Source organism: Teleopsis dalmanni, chromosome X, assembly GCF_002237135.1.
Source record: "Teleopsis dalmanni isolate 2A chromosome X, ASM223713v2, whole genome shotgun sequence".
NCBI lineage: Eukaryota > Metazoa > Arthropoda > Insecta > Diptera > Diopsidae > Teleopsis > Teleopsis dalmanni.
In genome coordinates this window covers 9,988,970-10,005,722 of record NC_051848.1, presented here as the reverse complement: position 1 = coordinate 10,005,722, position 16,753 = coordinate 9,988,970, and the positions used below count along the sequence as shown (strand labels likewise).

The 16,753-nt window shown below is 32.9% G+C and overlaps 1 protein-coding gene across 1 annotated transcript in view; it reads right to left on the bottom strand.

The window, feature by feature from the left end:
* Positions 1–16,753, bottom strand: part of LOC119661956 (protein kinase 4) — a 78,400-nt gene that overhangs the window by 15,106 nt on the left and 46,541 nt on the right. The window contains exons 5-6 of the mRNA XM_038071479.1: positions 2,329–2,430; positions 1,869–2,251 (exon numbers count right to left, since the gene is read on the bottom strand). Coding sequence (XP_037927407.1) covers positions 1,869–2,251; positions 2,329–2,430 — 485 coding nt within the window. The remainder of the gene's footprint in view (positions 1–1,868; positions 2,252–2,328; positions 2,431–16,753) is intronic.

The window sequence follows — 16,753 nt, the reverse complement described above, 5'->3', positions numbered from 1 at the left end:
TCGACATTTAAATATGTTTGCGAACCACTTCTGTTGCTACAATCCATTCATACCACAAATTGCACATCACCATTCTCGTTATTAACTCAAATGAGTTTTAAATCCTTTTATCCTTTAATAAAAACAAATTTTCGAATTTCAAAAAATATTAAAAAAACTGTTTCCCTTCTGTTACAATTTTAGCAATTTCTTCGGTCAACGCCGAGTGCATTAATACAAACCAGTACTGGTTTTGGTTGGTCTAACACATTTGGCATTTGAGCAAACGATTGGTGTGGGTATGGGTATGGGTATGGGTATGGGTATGGGTATGGGTATGGGTATGGGTATGGGTACGGGTATGTGTTTAAACTGAATTGAAGCAAATTGGTATGGATGAGGGGTTTGGCAAGTACATCATTCTTTGTTGTATAATGATTTGTTAATTGCGTTCGTGTCACTAAGACACTTAAGAATTAAGTAAACAAACAAATTTATTACAAGTGTCGTCTAATTGAAAATATACCAGAAACAACTACAACAACAACAACAACAAAAGGTAAAAACATACAAAAATTCAAGAGTACAGCAGTTTAACAGTGTAACAGTGTAACAAGGTAACAACATAACAGTGTAACAGCGTAACAGAATATCAACGGTAAATAAAAACAACAAATAAACCAAGTGTAACATTTTCATGCACCCCATTTCATATTCATATTGTCGACATTATATAGAGCGGACGAATGGCGCGCTGCGATCCTGTTCCTTTGTTCGAAAGTGGACATAATGCCTCGGTAAGTAGCAATCTGCAGCAATCAGCAGTGACGCCCTCGGCTGTTGTGTTCCGCATGAATCACGGACATTAGCACAGTCGAGGGGTGATGAGGCAAGCCAAATGAGGTAGTTCAAACAGTTGAAGAAGAAGCTGAAGTAGTTGAAGTGGTGAAATAATGTAAATATTTGCAAATACTTCCAAATTGCAACGGCAATGGTTAAATTAGCTATCAACTTGATAATTCGATGACAAAATTATTGTTGAGCTCAATTAATTTCTTATTCATTGTAGTTTGTTTTGCATTTATCCTAAAAGTAGGCAGCATTCTTTAGTGCGTTTGCCAAATGTCGAACAGCGAACATTGAACGTTGAACGTTCGACGTTAAACGCAGCGTGTGGCCAATATGTTAATTTGCAATGAATACACTTTACGCTCCGCTGTAGATGGAATACGATTGAGTGTAGACGTTGGATTATGGAGGACGTATCCGTCCGTTTGCAAACAGCGTTTGCCACAAACAAAAATAAAAAAAACAAGAAGACAATAAAATATATTTTCGCACTTGAGATTCGATCTAATTTTGTTAGGGGAGAATTAATGTTGCTCTACGTTATTTCTTTTTTTTTTTGTCGTATTATGCCAAGACAGCGTGAGATAACCGCCTTTGTGCCGCTATTCAGTGTTATTCCACGGTGTAGTGATTCAGCTCATGAGTTGAAAGAGCGAACGGAAGCATAGTTCTTAATGTTCGTCGATTCAGATATTCCGAACAAAAGAATTTTTAGACTGGTATAATGATTTGCAAAAGAATTATTTCCTTTGCTTTCCTGGTCAGCTAAGTAAGAAGCTGCTAGTAGTTCCGGAAATGGCATGCGCGGCGGAAACATTATGCGAGGAAACTTTAGTCTTTTTACATGAGTCTAATGACTCTGAATTGATGCCACGTGCTACATATTAATGCGATAGATAGACGCAAACAAACGATTAAAGTAGTTGTACGTACACTCATAAATGGATGAAATAAAGAAATTATGAGGCAATAAAAACAACAACGACTATCTAATGAACAATAACAATGTGAACATTGAGTAATTACTGATTTATACTTACGTGTCATTAGCAAAGTTGCCAAATATGTGAGTTCCAAATGAGGAGTGCGTATGCAATGAGCTTGTAGTGTTGACGGAGGCGCGTGTCGTGAGCGAAATGGGGCCGCCAACTTCAATAGGCGAATCGGTATTGCGTGAGGTGGAAGGGCTGCTGTTATTGAGATTTTGTATGGTGCGTTCACTGGGCGATGGAGAACCTGCACTTATTGATCCAATGGATTGTGATGTTGATTTCGTGGTTAATTGTGTTGACGATAGCGGACGTTCATTGTCTGAATCGATGGCATGTGGGCTATCACGTACTGAAGGGCTATGTGAACCTCGCGGTTCATCATCGTCAATTTCTCCAGTTACATCAGGTGATGATTCACGACTATCATGAAGCTAAAAGTGAAGAGGTTTCATCATGTTGCAGCAGTTACTTTAAAAGTTAGTAAAAGGCCTAAATCTATTTAATTTACCTTTTCTAAGGAACTACCACTTTCGCCATTTTCACGTTTTCTTTGCTCGTCCTTAAGTCGCTCTGCTTTTCTCCATTTAGCCCGTCTGTTTTGAAACCATACCTATTAGTTAAAGAAAAACATTAAATGATATATATAATTTATAAAACCAATAGATCTAATAATAAATCATTTTTAAACATTTTTATGTATATATATTTAAATATCGTTGGACAAAAAGTATTCGGCACTTTTTAATTCGGCTTTAAATATTTTTTTTTTAATTTAAACACCATTATTATTCATTTTATTTTGAATTAAATAATTGAATTATTATTATTAATAATATTATTAATAATCAAATTATTATTACATTTATTATAATATTTAATAATCTTTATTATTAATATACAAATACATACATGTTTCTAGACAAAAAACATTCAGCATTTTTAAGTCAAGCTTTTAAAGTTTGAATTTTTTGAACTTAAAAGCCATCATTATTTACATATATCTTTATAAATTAATATTTATTATTAAAAAAGGAATTATAATAAACGATTAGTAAATATCATTGGAGAAAAAGTATTCGTCTTGTTCAAGTCCAACTTTGAATATATACAATTTATTTATTTACAAACCATTTTTATTCATATTATTATAAATTAATATTTATTATTGTTATTAATATTATATTAAAGGTAACTCTAAATATTCATTAAATTAAAATTATTCTAAAATTAATTGATCAATTTTATTTAAAAAAAAAATAACATTTTTTATGTAGAGAAAAAGTAATTGGATTTTTTTAAATGCACATTTAATGCTTTATTTTTTGTTTTTTAATTAATATTATTACCTTTTACTATTTATATTATTTAGTAGTAGTACTTATATTGTTTTTATTGTCCTTTGTAAAATAAAACAATTAAACAGCTTCTGGATTATATATGTATTTGTATTGGGTGAAAACTATTCGGCGATATAAGCCAACTTTTAGAATATTTTCTGTTTGGATTTCAAAAGCTATAGTCCAAAAATGACTAAAAAAATCACCAAATACCAGTGATGATAGGTCCAAGTCCATTTGAAAATATTCTCACAATTCCTTTCTTTTTCAATTCAAATAAAGATCTCTTGTCATAGAACATAATATATATATTGAAAAATAATTAATATTAATATTATAAGTAATTAATACTGCTAATTTTTTTTATGTCATTTTATGGGTAAAATATTCTTTCAGATGTACTCACACTCCTTTCTTGGAACTAATTTAAAGCATCAATTTGACTTTTTCCTTGAATACTAGGTTCTGTGTCAATAGTTATTGGTAGTGAGCGCAAAAAATCAGTTATATTTACAGTTATTCATGGAATGCATATAGCTGAATTTGATTATAAGATCATTTCTTGAACACATATTTCAGAGTGTTGAATTTGTCATTATAAGCTGTTGGATGCAATATCTATTGTCATTACAGTCAGTGTTATTATAGGGTCTTCTTTTGATAAATATTTGTTTCAGTGTAAGAGTAATCAAGTGAGTGATAGACTGAAACATTATGAAAGAATTTCAGCCCAAGCAGTGTTTATATACTATTATACTATATATGCAAAATTCGTGTTCAGTAGAAAATGTATTTAGAACGGCACACCATAAAGCTATGACCCCTTCTTTGCCTCAGTAACTTTGAAAATAAAAAATGTTTTCAAGAGCTAAATACGATCTATCAGCTACCGACAAATCTTCAGAATGCACTGCTTAAAGCTGTTTTCTGAACTGCTGGCATGATTGGGCCATACTTCTTTAAAAATAATTGCTACATCATAAAGATAGATGGCTATAAGTCAATGCAACTGCGCAGCAGCGGCAAGACGTAGACTTGACTACCTTAAAAGCGGAATCTTAGTCCCAAATCAAATAGGTAAAATTAAGCCCACAGCATTACGAGATTTATAAATAGTCTAGAACTGTTTTAGTTGGGCACTTACCCGCACATTCATAGTCTATTATTGAATAATAATATAAGTTCTGAACCGTGTGGGGATTAAAAATAACGGAGATGTGAAATTTGAAAACTTCCAAAAGGTCAGGTACTACTATTTATTAGAGAAGAAGGACTTTAAATGTCATTTTATTAATAAGGCACTATAAACCTTAAGAATAAGTTTCTAAAAGTTATCAACTTTTTTAATCAAAGACACGAAATGTATAGATCAAGTAACCAGTCAAGTAATTATGAAAACTGCAAAAAATAATGATATTTATTATTTATTATAAATATTTGATTATTTTAAATTTATTCCTTAATAGGTTTCTATTTTAGATTTTGCCAAAATTGATTTATATTTTATTTAAAACAGAAGACATTTGTAATATGTGACTTGATTTAGTAGATAATATAGTAATTTATTTATATTTGAACACATAAGACAAAAAAGTTTTTGCAAAAATTTTAACAGATGATCTTTAAAACCCTAGGGTTTGATTTATTATTCCGACTATTCCGTAATGAGAAACGCTCGCGTACATATGTTTCGTCCATTTTTCATTGTTTCGAATTATCTGAAGTCTGATTAACCAGTTTGTATTTATTTAGTATTCAATTTATTATAAAAAATTGCAATTTACTTATGCACCACTCAATTTGAACGAGGGACACCTTTACTCTTCTTCTTTAATTCTGAAATGATGCGTATGTGATGCGTCGATGCGTGAGATATCATAGCAATATTAAAATAAAATAACATTCTGAATTTGAATTATTTCAAAGTGCTTCGAGGCTTTTTGAAATTGGAAAACTTTCGGTACAATAACGATTCTCTTAAACCTAATTTTCCACCTCAGAAACTTTATCAATTTATACAGTCCAGAAACTCCAAACAATTGTCTAAATCTAAAATAAACACAGCACAAATTCCTGAACACAAATTCCAAAAAAGTAACTGCAAATTAAGTAAACAAATCAAAAGTACTTTAACAATATTTACAAAGATGAATTTGAGTATGGAAATGTCTGTCCCAATGCCAATGCGAATTTGCATTCAAATTAGGAAATCTTTATTGGTGCATGAATTGAATCATCTGCAATTTACATTGCTTTGAAATCGGAATCCACGGCATAATCATCGCAAGTAACAAACAAAAGAAATTCAATTGTCGATGATGATAATCTGTTGATGATGCCAAAACTTTACTAACACTTCCATTGTGTGCGGATTCCACACTCAGCACATGCGACATTGTACGATTACATTGAAATTGGAACCCCTAACTCTTCCTTCTTCTTGCCATATCTTGCTGTTTCCTTCCCGAGCTTTTATTTTGCAATGTGTAAACGAATGAATTATTAGATTGAAGCAGCATAACAGTGGAGCAAAGGAGGAACTAAGTAGTACTTACTTCTCCTACTTATCTAATGAGGCAATCAGCAAAGATTTTCGTTTCCTGTAACGTATTTGAACGTTAGTGGATTTTTGGTTGAACGATCGATATGAGGGGTCAGATGAATTTGAGAAAAAAACGATGAATCGTTGCAACAAATACTTAAAAGAACAGGTAAGCGAACTCTAAGTTCCACTATACTATATAAAAGTTACAGAGAGATTACATGTATCCAACATAGTTATGAGGAACTATATAATATGCGGATATTATGGCCAAAAAGGGAGTAAAACAGGCTCTTTCACTAGCCTAGTAAGTGAAAGAGAAAAACAAACCCTAACTGACTTATGGAGAGCACAAAAAGACATGCAGCAGTCAAAACGACTTTTTATCCCTGAACATATAAAGGTTAAAGCTGATCTGAACTTAAGCAGAACAGTTACCAAACACTACACGGAACTGCTAACAGGCTACTGTAGACTGCAATACCTTCTAAAAAAGATTGGTCTGCCGTCGATTCCTGCCGACTCTCTCAATGGCAACAGGAAACACCAGAACACGTTTTATGCGTCTGCCCAGCCGCGACAAAATCAAACCGCGACTTAACTATCTAAGCAGTACAGTTTTGAACCCAGAACATCTAGCTACAATACGACCCACTATTGTGACAAAATTCTTCAAAGTTTTGGAGTTGATCTAGTTGGGCAAAAGGCTGCACAAAATATCTTTCAGGTCGCAGTGCATGCACAACCTATCCATAATAATAATAATAAATTTGATATGCGAATATTTGGAAAAAGAATAATAGATAGATGTATCAAACACTTAAAAGAACAATTAAGAGAACTTCTAGTCCCAATATAATAAATAAAAATTACAGAGAGATTAGATACATATCTAATTCAACATTATAATGTTAAATGCATCAAACATTTAAAAAAGCACTTAAGTTATTCTAGGTTCTAATATTATAGATAAAATTTATAGAGAGAATAGGTATATCCAACGTAGTAGTGTGGAACAATGTAATCTGCGAGTATTTGGTAAAAGAATGGCGAATGGTTGCAACAAACACTTAAAAGGATAGTTTAGAGAACACTTAATTCCACTTTAATGAATAAAAATTAAAGAGAGATTAGGTATATCCAACGAAGTAATGTGGAATAATGTAATCTGCGAGTAAAATGTCTAAATCATAATTAAGGATTCATCATTGACATATAACTGACAATAAAAGTCTAATAAAAATTTTAATGAAGTATTTATTCAATTGTTTTGGTAACGCTAATGTATGCATATCCCATAAAAGGAATAGAATAACTCGTAAAAGTATGTGGGCTCTTATATGAACACAATTCAGTTTCACAGTGAGGCTTAATAATTTGAATTGCACAATTTGCCCCAGGCCAACCCCATCAGACATGGCTGAATCAACCCCTTAATTTGCTGCTTCCATTTTTCTCGCACATGTTCAAACAAAAGTAGTAATAATAATAATATTAAAACAATAAAATGCTTGTTTGGCTCCACACACAGTTTAATGGATATACTCGTAATAAGGACATAAGTGGTAACACAATAAAGAAGTACTGCCGGATTCTGGTTGGTTTCGTTGCGTTGCTGCTGTGCGCACTTATGCCAAACAGTGGCAACATTGCAAAGCCAAAACGAAAGCCAAAGCCATACACCAACCGACCGACCAACCACCCACTAGCTGGTTCCCTTGTAATTGCCGTATCCATATTCATATTTAATTTGGGTTCAGCGTACGCGCATGCAACGCCCACCGAATTTTTCTCTTCATTGTTTTCCCATGTTTTCATTTTACTTTCCTTACCTTCCTGCGCTCCATTGTATATTTTTTATTTTATTTGATTTCATTAGTTATTTCTTTGGATAAGCGAATTACAAAATGGTGGGAATATCGTTATTTTCCCCAGCTATCCCACCTTCTTGTAGTCGATTTTTCAGTACATCTTCCGTTTTGTTGCTCTTAGCGTTCTGCTCTTGTCTTAGAGATGCTATGCTGCTGCTTTTCCGTTTCCTTAGGGAGTCTGCTCCTTATGTGTGTACGTAGCGTTCAAGTTTTTTCTCCCTTTTTAAGCACCATGGCGCTAAGGAGAACAGCACAGAGCATTGATGAAACTTTACTCTCTGATTAGGTGTGTATATAGTTATAAATTACATAATTTGGTTGATATTATTCCATTGGAGTACATGATGTGCGTATTGCTACATCCATTATAAACTCAAAAGATATCCTACATCGTTTTAAGTAACATAATACTTTATAATACTTTTAAGTAACATAATAAACGACTACAAATGGTTTCCCAAAGATAAAATTACAGGGTAATATATCTTAATGTCCTTTGGTAAACTCGACATGAATCACTAATAAAATATCATATATAGATTGAGATTATTTAGATTAAGATGATGATTTCGAACGGTTTTCCAAGGATAAAATCACTCAGATCAGGCTGTGAAGGTACAATATCTTTTATTTTCCTTTGCTAAACTTAACATACACTATTAATAAAATATAAGATATAGTTTGAAGAACTCCAAGAAATACCAGTCAAAATGGATAAGTTTATAATGATTTCAAGCGTTTTTTCAAGAATAAAATCACTCAGTTCCGGCTCTGTAAGTATGTACAATATCTTTTGATGTCCTTTGGTAAAAACATAAGCCATTATAAAATATTTTATGCAGTTTAAAGAAATCGCAGAATTTAAATCAAAACAATAGGTCTGTTGTTGGAAAAAAGTTCTTCACCTATCAGTATTTTAATGTTTTGATAAGGTTTTCGAAAAATAATATCTCTCTATATTTTTAGTGAACTATCCATTAACCACTTTTAACACTATGAGATAGATATAAACTATTTTCTTCCCTTTTTTGGTTTTTTAACAGATTTAAGTTAGAATAAATTCGGTCTGCTAAGCTCAAAATCCGTTTTTCGACAGACATCTGTATCTCTAGCAAGATAGTAAAGGTTTTAAAGAGTTAACAAAAGATTTATATTTTAAAAGATACGAATTTCGTATTTTCAGTAAACATGCTACGAAAGATTACGAAAGTTTAAAATAATCCAGTAATATTTTTTGCCTCCACTTTCTCACCGCAAATTAGCCTAGTTTCTGTTTCTCCTTTCTTGGTCTAATTTCTTTGCTTTGAGAACTTGAATCAAATATAATTCTATCATTCGTCAACTCTCTGGGTTCGTCTTTTCCACTACATTTTCGGGATTTATTGGTCTAATTTGGGCTATTATCTCTTCAGCGGTTTTTATATTGTAGATATTACTCTTAATTAATGGTTCCGTGAGTATTTTAAGTAGAATTAAGTAGCTTTCAGATAGTATAATCACTTAGTGAAGAGTCATTAATTATACATATTAATTCAGCACATTTTGATGCTCTAAGTGACTTTAAGTGGTTTTCAGATGACTGAACCACTTGTTGTTCAATTATCAACATAACATCAATTCTGGTAAAGATTATAACTTCTAACTACAGTCATAAGGTGACGAAATATTTCAGTTCAGCGGAAGATGCAATATCAAAGCATATCTGGTACAATTTTATGCTGTTTGAAATTATCTATTGTATATGAAAGTCGAAATCCAATACTATGGTTGGTTTGATAAGTAAATAAAAAATAATTCTAATAATTATTTATTAAATTTTGTAGAATACAACCCACACTGCGTATGGACGATTTGAATCGATAAGCGCATCGTATTCCTAAATTGGATAACTAACGCCACACCCATTAGGAAGTTGGAAGCAATTATTTTCACTGAAGTTTTCTAGGTAAAAAATAATACTTGCCTCAAGATGCAATATAATAAAAAGTACAGACTTTAATAATTATTAAAAATTCCAGAAAGCACCAGAGACTATCCATTTTATTATTCATGAAACCAATACGCGCCTGCAGCTATGGGTAGGTTACCAGAGTTGGATAATTGCATTTAGTTGAATAATCCTTTAATGCTGATGTAAGTTGATGGTTGATGGTTGATGTTTTGTTTTATGTATTGTTTGCTAACTTCTTGCCTTGAGACTGGCAATTTATGAACGATAAACTAAAGACGAGGAACAATGAAAAGGGTGTTGCTGCCACTGCGGTGCTGGTGGTTGCAACAATTGCGGTTGCCCAAGGAATAATATGGGAGGAAAACAGGAAGGGTTCGAAAATGCGCTTAAAATTAACACATCTGTTCATCCATTCCACTTGAACTGAGCTGTTAAGCTACTTGCTATTTACTGTTTGCTATTCGACATCAATACCAAAACTTCTCACTGTTCAACATTCCCCGTTCATCTCTCAGCGCTCATCGCTCATCGCTCACCGCTGTTTATTGTTCACATCTCATTGTTTACTAAATACAGTTGCTGTTTGTTGTTTTAAAATTTTGTTTGGTTTTTTTTTAATAGAAAAACTGTGTGAAGTGATTTGTTTCATTATTCCTCTTGGTTTTTGTTTGTTTTCGATCAAATATGTTAATTTTTTCAGGCGAAAACAACAATTATTCACGAGTGAACAGGGTTTCCTGCTGCTGTTAATGTGCCGCACTTGCTCTAATTAGGCTAGCACTTCAATCAGTGGACAGATTGTTGGAAGGAAGAAGAGAGAGGTTGAATGAAAATTAATTTAAATGCATTTATAAGAAGACGAATGTTAGCAAATGAGGAGAAATATAGAATTATCAGAAGATAAGACAAAGTACTCGTATTCCCCATAGTAAAGTTAAAACTTACCGATAGTGCATAAAATGCTAGGTATAAGCAAGACTAGTCATGTATTTAAATTTATCAAATTAAATTTGTTAATCAATATATTCCCAATAATAAGGTTCGGAGTTATTGATGAAGCATAGAGTGCTATATTATTAACTAGTTACATATTCAAATTAAATAAATTTAGTTAATTAAGTTATTCAAAAAAGTTAGGTTGGAAATTGCCGATAGAGCATGAAATGCTATAAGCGTGACTAGTCACATAACCAAATTCGTTAAATAAATGTAGTTATTCAAATTATTTCCAAAAGTTTTCCAAGTCGAAACAGGTCCTTGTGTGTTACGAACTCCAACAGTTACTTGCAGCTCGGAATAATGTAAGTATTTACTGGGTTCCGGATCACAGGGGAGATTTGAGAAATTAACAAGCTGATGAACTAGCCAGAACTGCATCGAAAACTGCTTTTACAGACCTTTAAACCCTAAGTGGGTTGAACTGAACTAGTACAAAACAAATTATCAAGGAGAGGGAGAATCATACACAACTGGTGTACTGAAGAGATTTCCCAGAACTTAGACAAAGCAAAGCACTAATCAAACCATAGTCCTACAAAAATATTCTTCAATTCTCAAAAGGTGATTTAAAGTTGCTAACGGGTTTCATTACAGTCATTATGGTCTGAAATATCACCTATATTAATATTGATTATCTACTAATTCGGAATATAGATTATGCCTCGAAGATGAGAAAACAACTATTCATATCCTTTGTGACTGTCCAACTTTAACAACGCACAGAAGAGTCTTATTTCATATGAATTTTTTGTCACCAGAACAGATTAAGAACTGTTCCCTAGATTTAGTTCTGAACTTTGTTCATAACGCTTTAAAGGGTTTTGTATAATCAATATTGAAATTGGTACAAAGGACTTTTCTTGTAGTATCGGCTGTTGTGCAATTTTACGATAATAGTTTTAATAATAAATAATAATAATAATATTCCCAAAAGTAAGGTTAAAAGTATAAATGTTACTAGCCACATATCCAAATTCGTAAAATTAAATTAATTCGATAAGCCGGTAATCAAAAAAGAATAGTTACTTTCAAAGTAGGTACTTCTACACAAATCACATAATAGTCCATGCTATTAGTCTACCTGGTCAATTAACCTAATTCGCTTTATTAAGTTAGCTACTTAAACATTATCAGTTTAACTATAGATAAAATAAATACTCTTCTAATGGACACTACACTTTAAGGCATACCTCTTTTGGGTTAACATTTTATTCCAAAACCAAATGTTTTTAAATGATTTTAACCAATTTTGTCGGACATCACTCTTAAACTCAAAAACCTTACGGATAATGAGTGGCCACTCAAGAAAGTATTTATTGTGTTATCATGCAACTTCTAATAGCTCACTTCGAACGTACACTTAAAACATCCATAAACCACCTTAATAAGTTAGTGCACTAGTCGATTGGAAGTTTTCTTTAGAGTGAGCTCAAAAGTATCTTAGTTGACCATCTCCAAACTGTAAGGTAAACAAAAAAAAAATAAGTGCCTTAATAAAAGTTACATCACAGAACTCTTTTGCATATCGCACTGTATTCAGTTTAAGACTTTTAATTCTTTTGTCTTTAATTTCAAAGGTCATCCTCGTTAAGCCCGCAACGACAGCATTGCGACAACTGATTTTGATGCGGCATTAGAAGAATCCGCACACGTCTGTCTGGTTAAGCGGTGCAAATGAGCGGATACTTTTCCTATTGCTTGCGCCCACTTAGCACATTTTCATATAGCTCAAATTATATGATTTCCGCAGCAAGAAAGCTGAGTCGAGTGCTAGCAAACGATGGCATATGAAGGCATATGATGGGATATGATGGCATATGATGGCAAATGGTGAGTGAGTGTAGGTGGAGCATGTTTAGATCTGTGTAAATTTATGTTAGGTTAGTGCACAGACTAATGCTAAGGCTAGTGCAGATGTTAATTTGACACTGTAAGCATCTTATCTCAGCACGTCTGCAAAAGTGACTCTTAACTAATTTTTTGCACTCTTGCACGTCGTTTCCTGAGGAACTAACTCTTGAGCTTTTCAGTAGTTAAACTGTTCTAGTGGTGATGCAATAAAAGACAAAGCAAATTATCCTTTTTTTACAAAATTTATATGTTAAGATTAATTGCAACATCTTAACCACAGCGTTGACAATAACAAATCGCCTCAAGACTGGAATAGAAACATGTAATGACTGTAATAAGTAGATTGTTGTATCTGTACTCATCATAGGTTTATACAAATATCCTGCACTCGTTTAATATATTCCTACTCTTCTTTCTCACTAAACTAAATTCACTTGCCATAGCACCTGCGAGTTACTGTGACTTGAGTTTTTCTGAAAATTTCAACACTTTTGTTTCAGCTAGAGTGTGTTATTTCCGGAATACTTCTCATTATGTGGTATACATAAAGTAACAAATATGGAAATGTATTTATTTTAGTTATTTTTACCATCATATTTAGTTAGTATTACTCTTACTATCCTGCTAATCCGCCTTATTCGTTATATTGGATTTTTATAAATAACTTTAATAAGAAAATGTCTAATACTTATAAGTTCATCTTAGGTTGCTTCAGTTATCCTGCAAAAAAAGTTCATATTCTTCCTCCCTCTTCCAACAACTACTGCTGACAAAATGGGCATCGGTAATAAAGTCCCCAATAAAGTTACCGAAGTTGAAACACAAGCCGTTACTTACTTACTGCTGTCCTTCTCTCATAGTAAAGCATAATACCTCAACGATTCCTCTAAATCTTACTCTGTTGCCTGCTTCTCCTGCAATTTGATTTCAGGAGTACTGTGCGTCTTTAAGCTTCTGGTCTACGGTTTTTCGCCATGTCTTAGCTGTGGAGGGTTCTTCCACGGTTTTTCCAACGTAGGATTTGTCTTGTTATACAGGACGCTGTGCTTGTATTTGTTTCGTGTGTTCCCATAGATAACATATCCAATATACGCTTCGACCACCATCATTACAGTATTCTTCATTAGCATTTGTTTATGAATATTTGGATACGCGATTGAATAGAAGCCGTGTTTCTCCATGTTTCGCATCCGTAGTACAATGTTGAGTTGACGTTAGTGTAAAATATTCAAAGCTACGGGTACTTCTTTGGTTAGACTTCCACACATTATTTAACGGCCCGACTGCAAACTTACCAAAAACAAATAAAAGACACTTAGGACAAAACCAGACTTTTGGAACTCATTAAGTGGAGCCGCGGCAATACTGCAATACTTACTGCAGTTCTTTCTGGTCACTGATGTATAGCAACAAATGCATAGAAAATGCGCATTGCTTTTAATATTTATTGCAAAAATTGTGGAAATTTACAGGAAAAAGAAACCACTAAGCATTTTCTCTGTGAATGTTTGGCTCTGGCCTTTAGAAGAAATATGCTTTTAGGGAAGTACTATTTTGACTGCATGCCAGACTATTCAACGGTAATTATGAATGTCTTTTTAAATTTTCTAAGTTTGACGAGATGGATGTATTTTGTCTTTTAATGTCGTAAGATTCCTTGCAAGGAATCTGGTAGCAAAACGACGAAAAATCGCTAATTGAGGTCTGCAAAAAAAAATCAACCAGCCAATCAATACTTAAACTTAACTGACATTTATTCTAACGCTTACATGCTTATACATATTAAGAAAACAATAGCGAAGAACCAAAAAAAGCTACTAGCAGTTGAAGATAGAAAAAAAAGAAGAAGAAATAAGCAATACTTTCCGATCAAGACTGAAAGGCTCAGTTAGTCGGTACGCACCATAAGAACTTAAGTCAAAGTAAACAAATTTTAAACTTTGTTTATTAAGTTCCTATCAAATATACAGGTATGGTTGGTTTTGCATTTCGCTTTGGCTTAAGTTAGTTTAAGTTCTTACGGTACGTACCGACTAACAGAGCTTTAAACCTTACTGATATATATATACTAGCACAAAATAGTCTATACATATTAAAAAAGAATAATTGTGAAAAAGCCGAAAAAAATACTGATAGCTGAAGATATAATATCCAGAAAAAGAAGAAGAAAATAAAACTTCACAATTACAACTTACTAACATGTATACTAACACATAAAAGCGTTAGTATTAAACAATATTAGTGAAAAAAACAGAAAAAGAACTATCGCCATGAAGGTCCAGAATTTTACGTGGATACCTGTCGTGAAAGCTTACCACCAGGTGTTCTTCGCACACAAATCGGTATATTGCGTCGGTGAACAACCTATAGGTATTTCGAAAGAACTACCGGCAGTCAAATACAGAAGAAAACAATCCAAGTAGAGGCAAATGATGTGAAAATTCTGTGAAATAAGAAGAAATATTTTTTTATAATAAGCCTCCAATGTAAAATTTGTAATACTAAAATAATTTTTTTTCAATGGTTCCAATACAATCAATTTAATTTAGAAGACATCTTCTATGATAGCGTCTTAAACGTCAACAACTTAATGTCATGTATCTGGTAATACATTGAAGACGTTGTTCACCGTCTTCATCATGTTCTTTATGATTGACATTTTAGCTGTGAATGTATATGAATGTCGAGTATTAGTAAATATATTGATTTTTGCAAGAATTCTTCAAAGTTCACACAGTTGGAATGGGAGTAAGTATACAGAGACAAAAATAAAGTGAAACTTTAACGTAATTGAAACAATAATTTTGACACTCGATACTTTGAATTTAATTTAAACAAACACAACAATCAAACGTCAATTTACATTTGTCATACACGTGTACTTGTCATTCTAACCTGAAAACAACCTGATGTGCTGCTAAAGAAATATTCGCACACAAAACTACCACCCATACAACGAATCTCTCCTCAGCGACACCACATCATCCCATCCCATGCACTGCAACATCGAACGTACGCTCAACTCCGGCAATTACATGGCAAAGTGCTCGAATTAACTCATGTCAAGTTGACTAAAAAGAGCAAAGTAGAAAATAAAAAATAGAAAGCGAAAAAAAAAGAAAAATAAAAAATGAAGACTAAAGGACTGAAAAACTGAAGAAATCCAAAACCACAAAAACATTTAGTAAATTTCAATTTAAGTGAAATCATATCAAAATCCGAAAACGAATCCATTGCTGCGACAGACCTTTAGACCTGAAAACCATTATAGACACATAGGCACACACTACATGCTCAAGTGGTGGGAAGCAGTGAGTCAGAGAGTGGTGTTGAGCAAGGAGCGGTTCTAGAAGCGAATGCCAACTGGTTAATAACTTACACATACCAGCTTCCTTAAAGGGAATGGGAAATAAACAGAATCGTATAATGGAATAAGTGCCAAATTGTACGTTTGCTAGCATTGACGAGGGTGCGCCACTGGAAGTAACCGTGAATAGACGCGCAACCTGTGTTGTTGGTTGGTATTCTCGGCATGTTGGTTGGTATTCTCGAAGAGGCAAAAACAGAAAAAAAACACATGAAAAATGTAATAAAATAAAATTATTATGCTTAGAATATTGTACCCGTATGGAAATTTCTCCGGGGCACATGAATGAAATTGAAGTGAATTTCTTAATAAAATTTATGACGAGAGCCGCCTGTGACCTGTAATATGATAGCTGCGGTTTTCCTGTACAGTAGACGAGTGCTCAAAGCAGCATCAGTAAATGAAAACCACACTCATTTTTCACAAAACCGCATTGCATTCTGCGAAAATTTTCGAAATTGTTCTAAACCTGGCGATCTCACAGAGCTCGTATAATTAATTTTATGTGTACAGCATCGATGATAAATATTTTCAAGGGAATAACTTTATTCAATCACATTTTTAGAATATTTCAAATCAAATATCTATACATAAATCCTTTTCAGAGATTTTATGTCCTATGATAAAAAATCTATCTTCTTGAAGTGGATACTGCCAAATATTCATCAGCGGTGGTCTTTGTTAATATCTATTAGTTCAGTTTTTGGATTCCAAGCGTCAGGGCTTCAGCTAAATTCTTTTTAATAAAATTCATTTTAATTAAATTTAATTTTAATTAAAAACGTTTTAAACTGCAGAAAAAAATTACTAAAATAAAATTTTTAAAATCTAGCTTATAAGATCTTATACCTTCAAAGTGATGAAGATATGAGAAGTGTTGGGAACATACATAATACCCACTACAAATCTATGTATACTTCTAACTCTGGGTGATATAAATAAGCACGAACCAGATTTACATTAACGTTACCTGACTATAAGCTCTGGAATTATTGTATGAAACTATTGTTTGGTC